The sequence below is a fragment of the Psammomys obesus genome, unplaced genomic scaffold, assembly GCF_907164565.1.
Source record: "Psammomys obesus unplaced genomic scaffold, mPsaObe1.curated_primary_1811, whole genome shotgun sequence".
Lineage (NCBI taxonomy): Eukaryota > Metazoa > Chordata > Mammalia > Rodentia > Muridae > Psammomys > Psammomys obesus.
In genome coordinates, this window is record NW_026596321.1 from 88896 (window position 1) to 97122 (window position 8227).

Sequence of the window (8227 nt, forward strand, 5' to 3'; positions counted from 1 at the left end):
CTGGAGAACTTGAGGAACCTTCTGTCAGTGGGTGAGGATGGTGCCCTATGTCCTTTGGCAATGTCAGAAGTTCACATTTATTGTCTTGGTTACACTCCACTGTTTTCCTTTTAGGTTTATTTATTTTGTATCTTATGTATATTTGAGTGTTTTCTCTGCCTGTGTGCACCACATTTATTCATAGTGTCCAAAGAGTCCAGAAAAGGGCATTAGATCCCCTGGAACTAGAATAGCAGATGGTTGTGAGCCATCATACTCTTATTGCTGAGCCATCTCTCCAGCTTCCATTTTATCTTTGAAAACTACATTTTCCACATAGATACTGTGCTTCAAATAAATAAAAAAAAAAAAAAAACATTTGAGTGTGAGTGTGTGTGTGTGTCTCTCTTAGTCAATGCCATGACCATGGCAACTCATAGAAATGAAAGCATTTAATTGGATCCTCTTTAGTGTTCTGAGGTTTATTCCATAATCATCATGTCAGGAACATAGCAGCAGGCAGCAGAGAGTTCTAAACCAGACCTAAAGGCATCCTAAAGAGGGAGACTCTTTGCCTGGCTTGGCTATTTAAAACTAAAGCCCTCCCACCCCCCACCCCCCAGTGACACATGTCTTCCAAAAAGGCATCACCTCCTGATCCCTGTCAAGCCTTGTTATTCCATATGGACCAAACATTCAAACACATGAACCTGTGGGCCATACCAATTGAAACCACCACATTCCACTCCCTTGCCTATAAGCTTTAGCCAGATCAGAATGCAATATGCATTCAGTACAACCACGAAAGACCCCACGGTCTATCACAGGCTCAACCCAGTTTAAAAGTCCAAAGCTCAAACCTCTTCTGCTCTTGCAATTTCTTCACTGTAACCCCCAGTAAAATAAAAATCAATAAGCAGATCACATAATTCAGCATTCAATGGCACAGACTATGTGGTTCTAAAAGGGAGGAAAGGAGCACAGTGAGGAAATACTGAACCAAAACTAGAACTGAAACCAAGAGAGCAAACTCCAAACTCTGCATCTCCCTGTCTCATGTCAAAGCGCTCTTCAAGATCTCCACTTCCTTTCAGCTTAGTGGGCTGTAACACACTTCTTTCTCCTGGGCTGGTTCCACTCTCTATTAGCATTTCTGGCCAGGTGTCCCATGCCTGTGGCATCTCTAACCTCTTGGGGTCTGCATGGCAATTCAGGCTTCGCCTTCACAGCTTCACATGGTGGCCTCTCTAGGCCTCTGTGCAGTGACACCTCCGCCATGGCCTGGTCTCAATGGCTTTTCTTAACTACAGAGAGTTTTCACAAAGTGTGTTCTTGACCCAGAGAGGTACATGCAGCCCCAGATGCCCCAGCACTGCTTCTGCTTCCCCCCGCCCCCAACCTTAGACTACCATTGTGCCGCTCTCTGCCTCGGACCCTTGGCCTCCTACTTTACTCAGTAAAATCAATTTCTTTTCTCAGTTTTTTGTTCTGTGGCAACATCTTTCTATGTAACTCAGGCTTGCCCAGAAATTTGTGATCCTCCTGTTCCAGCTTCCCAAGTCAAGAACTATGGTAACAGGCTTCATCCACTGTACCTGACTGAAACCCCATCTTCCTAGTGCCCCACACTCCAGCTCTGCTGATCTTTCTCTTTCTTTCTTTCTTTTTCCCTCTTTCCCTCCCTCCTTTCCTTCCTTCCTTCCTTTCTTCCTTTCTCTTTCCTCTCTCCCTCCCCTTCCCTCCCACCTCCCTCTCTCTTTTTCTCTCTTCTTTCTTTCTCACTTTCTCTCATTCATTCTTTCTTTCTCTTCCTCCCTCCCTCCTTCCTTCCCTCCTTCTTTCCTTTCCTGCTTCTGTCTTTGTCTCAGCTGCTGTAGCTTGCTTGTCTCTTGTCCAGAATGTTCTTCCCTGGTGCAGTTCCATGCCTGACCCCCCCCATCTGTGTGTGTCTGTGTGTCATTCGTTGGCTCAGAGTTCCTCACAGCCTCTGCTCTAAAACACAGCTCTAAATTCTGCACTTGACTCTGCTGGTGTCTGAGCACCTCAAGACTTGTTACCATGGATTTAGTTTTACTTGTGGTGACATGCATGGAATTCCTGAGTGTTTGCACACTGTGAGCAATGGCTCCAAGAAGCCTGTGGTCCTTGTGATGCTGCAGCAATGTCCATTCCACAAAAAGCCCTTCATGTTCCTCACAGGAGCATCCCTTTACCTCCTACAACCCTATTCCTCTACCTTTCTCCCACTGACATTAACCTTTCCCAGTGTGTGATGCAAGCCACCCAGCTCATCCCAGGATCAGTGGATCTTCCACTTCGGTTTGTTTTTGTTTTCAGCTTCAAAGTTGTTCAGCTCACCTTCCTTGTTTTCCCTTGTGGTAGTTTCTTCTTCAGTCATTTTGTCGTTTCCTTGGGGGACCTGTTGCAAACTTTGTTATTCTATCAGGACATCTGCTGCTTTAGGTTGGTAGGTGAGATCTACCTTATTTTTGAACCCCTTCACCCTGCTTCTTTGTGAGCCTGGCAATCTTAGGTTGGAGGGCAGGCATCTGAAGGAAACCCACTCCCTGCTGCCCTTGCATTCTGACTTTTTCCCAGAGAAGACCTTCCCTAATCAGCAGGCATGTTTTGAGTCTTGCTATCTAAATGCCTTAGCTCTCTTCTTGTAGTATCAAAGCAAGCTTGTGTGTTGCAGTCATTGCAATCTCCTTACATATGTGACTGCTCTTAAACACAGTGGCTTTCTCAATCTGCACATCGATTTCTGGGCCTTTTCTGTTCCCTGAAATTTCTGTACATGTTGGCTCTTCCCACAGTCTCTGAAACTCCCTTTGCCTTCTCATTACACTCTCTTATCTTGGCTCTGAGTCAGGTGAACCAGACTGGTCTTCATGTCACCTGCAGACAGGTTAGGACCAGGCAGGTCTGGTTTTCTCTGTTCCTCCAGCCTCAGGGAGGAGTTCCACCACATGTGTACTTCAGCCCACACCATCACTCAAGGAGAAATGCCCAGATGCTCAAAAGTGCTGCCTTACCTTTCTCCATCTGTGCTGCTACACACAGGCACGGTGAGGCAGGTGCTCAGCAGAGGCTGAAGGTGACCTTGAGCTTTTGATCCTTGGCTCATCCTGTATTTCCCACCATGGTCATATGTGGCTTATTCTTGAGTGTGTATTCTCTTTGTTGTAGATCTTTGATCCTTAGAGCTCTCAGACACTCATTTTTGATGTTGGTCTCTGGTTAATATTTCCAGAGAGAAATGAGGACTCAGACCCTCAATGTCCCCATCCTTGCTGACATCTCCTTCTTTCTCTATTCTCGCAGGAGGCCAGAATCCAAACAAGATGGAGATTCTTCACGCAACAAATTTAAGGTGCCTTTCACTGGGGCGGCTTCCAGGCTGGCAGATGATAAGTCATCATGTCAACAAACCGGCCAGAACTCCAGAAGTTGTTGGTTCTCACTTCTTAGAACACTGCCGCTTCTCCTGCCTCAGGGGAGCAGAAGAGCTTTCCCAGGACTCCGAGGACAATAGCTGTCCGGAGAGTCTCACAAGCGACCATTCCAGCAATACTGAAAATCAGGAATTTCTGTCTGATAGAGCTCAGAGTTCTTGGAGAAAAACACATCTAAGCCAGAGACAGAATCATCAGAAACACTGTCCAAAGACTCTGGTGAAAAACAAGCCACAGCTGTTGGCACCTGGAGATGACATTTTGAGTCGCATTTCTCACTACAATAACAGTATACTGCATAAAAGAGACAAAGCCCACAGCAGCGGTGACTGTAGTAAAGTCATCTGTCCCACATTAACCATTACCCAACATGGTGTTCACACAGAACGGAAGACCTACAAGTGCAGCAAGGGCGGAGAAGCCATCATTGATAGCCCCCGTTTAAAACTCCATCAGAAGGTCCTCTTAGGAAAGGGGTCCCCTGAACCTAGTACATACAGTGACACCAGGCATAGCTCCAGTGTCTCCATTCAACAAAGTGTTCAGTCAGGAAAAAAGCGCTACTGGTGTCATGAGTGTGGCAAGGGATTTACTCAGAGCTCGAGCCTTCAGACTCACCAGAGAGTGCACAGTGGGGAGAAGCCTTACACCTGCTCTGAGTGCGGCAAGAGCTTTAACCAGAGCTCGCACCTGTATGCTCACCTGCCCATTCATACAGGGGAGAAACCCTATACATGCAACACCTGTGGGAAAGGCTTCAGCCGCAGCTCGGATCTCAACATTCACTGCCGAGTGCACACTGGAGAGAAACCTTACAAGTGTGAGGTGTGTGGGAAGGGCTTCACCCAATGGTCTCATCTCCAGGCCCACGAGAGAATCCACACAGGAGAGAAGCCATATAAATGTGGAGACTGTGACAAATGCTTCAGCTGTAGCTCAAACCTTCACAGCCACCAGAGAGTCCACACTGAGGAGAAACCCTACAAGTGTGATGAATGTGGAAAGCACTTCAGCTTGAGATCTAACCTTCACAGCCATCAGCGTGTCCACACAGGAGAGAAGCCATATAAATGTGAAGAGTGCGGAAAGGGCTTCAGTTCAGTCTCAAGCTTCCAAAGCCACCAGGGGATCCATACAGGAAAGAAGCCATTTTGCTGCAATGTGTGTGGGAAGGGCTTCAGTCGGAGCTCATATTTTCGAGCCCACCAGAGAGTTCACACTGGGGAAAAACCCTACAAATGTGAATTATGTGGAAAGTGCTTTAGCTGGAGCTTTAACCTTCACAGTCACCAGAGAATGCACACACGGGAGAAACCATACAAGTGTAAGGTGTGTGGGAAGGGCTTCACGCAAAGATCACATCTCCAGGTCCATGAAAGAATTCACACAGGAGAGAAGCCATACAAGTGTGGAGACTGTGGGAAACACTTCAGCTGTAGCTCAAACCTTCACACCCACCAGAGAGTCCACATGGAAGAAAAGCCCTATAAATGTGAAGAGTGTGGGAAAGGCTTTAGTCACGCCTCAAGTTTGCATGTTCATCAGAGTGTCCACACTGGTGAGAAGCCATTCAAGTGCAATGTGTGCCAGAAACGGTTCAGTCAGGCCTCACACCTCCAGGCGCATCAGAGGGTGCACACAGGGGAGAAGCCCTTCAAATGTGACACGTGCGGGAAAGCCTTCACTCAGAGGTCCAATCTCCAAGCCCATCAGATTACTCATACTGGGGAGAAGCCGTTCAAGTGTGAGGAGTGTGGAAAGGAATTCAGCTGGAGTGCAGGGCTTACTGCTCACCGGAGGATCCACACAGGACAAAAACCCTACATGTGCCAGCAGTGTGGAAAGGGCTTCAGTCAGCCCTCGAACTTCCACATGCACCAGAGGGTCCACACTGGGGAGAGACCCTACATCTGCAGCATCTGCTCTAAGGGCTTCAGTCAGAGATCACATCTCGTCTACCACCAGAGGGTCCACACTGCAGGGAATCTCTAGGTTTGTTTTGCTGTCAGATGGGCTTCCTGCTGCTTGCTGCTTGTTTAAAAAATTCCCCCCCAAACCCAGAGACTTTGGGAGACTTCACGGGGAGATGTGTTTCAGTTTAAGAGATCAGTTCCTTTGCAGGGGTAGGGGGTGGCTGTTCAGGAACCTGCTCTGTAGACCACACTGGCCTCAGATTCACAGTGATATACCTGCCACTGCCTCCCAAGTAATGCAATTAAGGTTGTGTACTAGCACCAATTGATTTCGAGATCAGTTATTTACAGATGTCAGAAATCATAAAAGAGAGGAAAATTGCTGTATAAATATGTTCATCATGCTCAAAGAGTTCCAAGTCTGCTGCCCTCAATAGGGAAATCTCAGCATCCATCCTGGTCTATGCAGAGAGCCCTCAAGGTAGGCTTTAACCAAAGTGGTCATTGGCAGAACCAGTGTTGATTGAAGCATCACTTCCAAATACAAAGAGCCCCTCTGTATCTGCTGTGCAGAGCCGCATGTGGCTCATGGTTAAGCCATTTCTGAAGCGAGTGTAGATGTGTAGCCATAATGTTATTGGGCTCTATTAAAAGATTATAGTTATATTATTCAGTGCTGATATCAGTGCCCTCATATCTGGTTGTAATTCTTATTCTGAGGATCTTCTGTCTCAATGCTGTATAACCATTGTTCCCCTATTGTTCCCTGATACATCAAAAAAGAGCTGAACAGCCAGTGACTGAGTAAAGGAGAGAATGGAGCTGGACTTCCTGACAGCCAGGGGATGGGTAGAAAGAGGAAGTGGGGCATTCAGCTACAGAGAAAGGTTCAGGAGATGGCATGACAAAACTGTTGAAGCAAAGAAAGTCATAAAGTGCAAGTATCTTGGGGATTTTGGCTGGGAGGTAGCCAGATTTGATTAGAGGATTTAAATAGAGTATTAATTTTTTAATATTGTGCTATAAAGCTTGTTAAATCAATAACAAAATCTAGTCACAATTATTGTGGAGCTAGCCAGGGTAGGGAAAACTAAATTTACACTAAGATTTTTGCACTCAATGTAGGGCAAGACTTTACATAAAATCCCAACTGAGATAGAAACAAGTATTCCCAAGTATAGAGCAGTTTCTTAGCTCTCTTCTTAATAAGTGCCAGAGCCCAGCAGCAGAGTTGAATGGTTCTTGAGTCGGGAATGAGGATTGAAAGAAAAATTAATAAACCAACACACTACACATGAGATCTTCCTGAAGAAGGCTCTAGTAGAAAAGTAGTTGCCAGTTTATTCCAGTAATCCCGTTTTAAGTTAGAGCAAAAGCACCTCAGTACAAGAATAAATTCACAGGCACGCCAAAACTTCTTTACCTTGACCACCTGTCTGTGTGATCATCACACAAACAAAAGGTGTGAACTTAAGACATCCCACCTGCTGTCTTAAACAAAAAGAGATAGACTCAGCAGCTTATCACTGACTCCAGTGAAGGTTGGGGAGATCAAAGCAGCCTGGCAGACCAGCGGCTACCCACAAATAAGAAAAAAATAAATAAAAATTAGTTACTTAACAACAGCAGTTTTTTAGGCAGCAGCTCCTGGCTCTTTGATGAGACACCTGCCCTGTTCATGTGCAGCAAGGCCCAGGCAGGCAATGCAGAAGCAGTCCTTTTAAGACACAACTCCTGAGGAAAAAAACGAGACTAAAACTGCCTCTTTAACACTGGGAAGCTTCCCTATGTTTTCTAGCCATTCAGGAGGCTAAATACTTTTGAGAAGGAGCTCACGCTAGCCAGAGGAACAAGCCCTCTTCCTAGCCAGGGGAAAGGGATTCAGTGAGACAGCTTCCAGTTGCAGCTTGGGTGGCAGAAAAGCTGCTCCCTGTAAAGAAAAGGACATGGGAGGGCAGCTCAGAGCCTGGAAAAGCAGAACTCAGACAGAGATAAAGAACAAAATTTCTGAACATGTAAAAATTGTTTCAAGTTACGTTTTAATGCTAAAAAGGGACAGATTGGAGGTGAAATTTCATAGATATAATTTCAAGTTGATAGATACAAAGGAAATAAGACATAAAGATGAGATGCACAATGATACAGATCTTTTGTATTTTATAATTTTAAGTGGTACAAAAATAGAAATAAAAGATAAATAGATACTTGATCTAACTAAGATGGATACCTTACTAATTATGATTATTATGTTGGTATTTATTATACTAATCTTAATAATCAATGGGTTTTTTATATCTTCTCAAAGGAGAGGGCTTTAGAAAAAGAGAAATATGGAAATTGGAAACTAGCTCTAGAAGAAAAATTACAAAAGTTTATAAATCAGAATCAAGAAAATGCTAAGATAATAGAGCTATGAAAATGGAGACAGGCCTTACATGAAAAATTAGAGAAATGTATAAACAAAAATGAAGATACTATAAGAATAGAGCTACAAAAATGGAAATATATAAAATGAAAACACATTAGAGAAAAAATTAGAACAAGAAAAGGAGAAATGGGAGAAACTGAGACAGATCTTAGAAGAAAAATTAAGATTTTATAATTAAAAACAAGGAAAAAAAAGTAAAAATATAAAAAATGGACATGGACCTTAGAGGAAAAGTCACAATACTTAGAATAAAAATTAGAGAAAATTTTAAAGAAACACAATCTGAGACAATCTTGGAAATGGAAAACCTAAGGAAGAGAAAAGGAACTATAAGCATAAGCATCACCAACAGAATGAGGATACTAAGACAATAGAAATATGGACATTAGAAAAATTAGAGAAATTTATAAACAAAGGTGAGGGAGATACAAAGAATAAAGATATGGAGACAA

At 44.1% G+C, this 8227-nt stretch overlaps 1 protein-coding gene across 1 annotated transcript in view; it reads left to right on the plus strand.

The window, feature by feature from the left end:
- Positions 1–7556, plus strand: part of LOC129669041 (zinc finger protein 235-like) — a 13956-nt gene extending 6400 nt beyond the window's left edge. Inside the window, exons 2-3 of the mRNA XM_055597118.1 lie at positions 7–31; positions 3304–7556. Coding sequence (XP_055453093.1) covers positions 7–31; positions 3304–5426 — 2148 coding nt within the window. The 3' untranslated portion in view covers positions 5427–7556. The remainder of the gene's footprint in view (positions 1–6; positions 32–3303) is intronic.
- Positions 7557–8227: the final 671 nt, after the last annotated feature.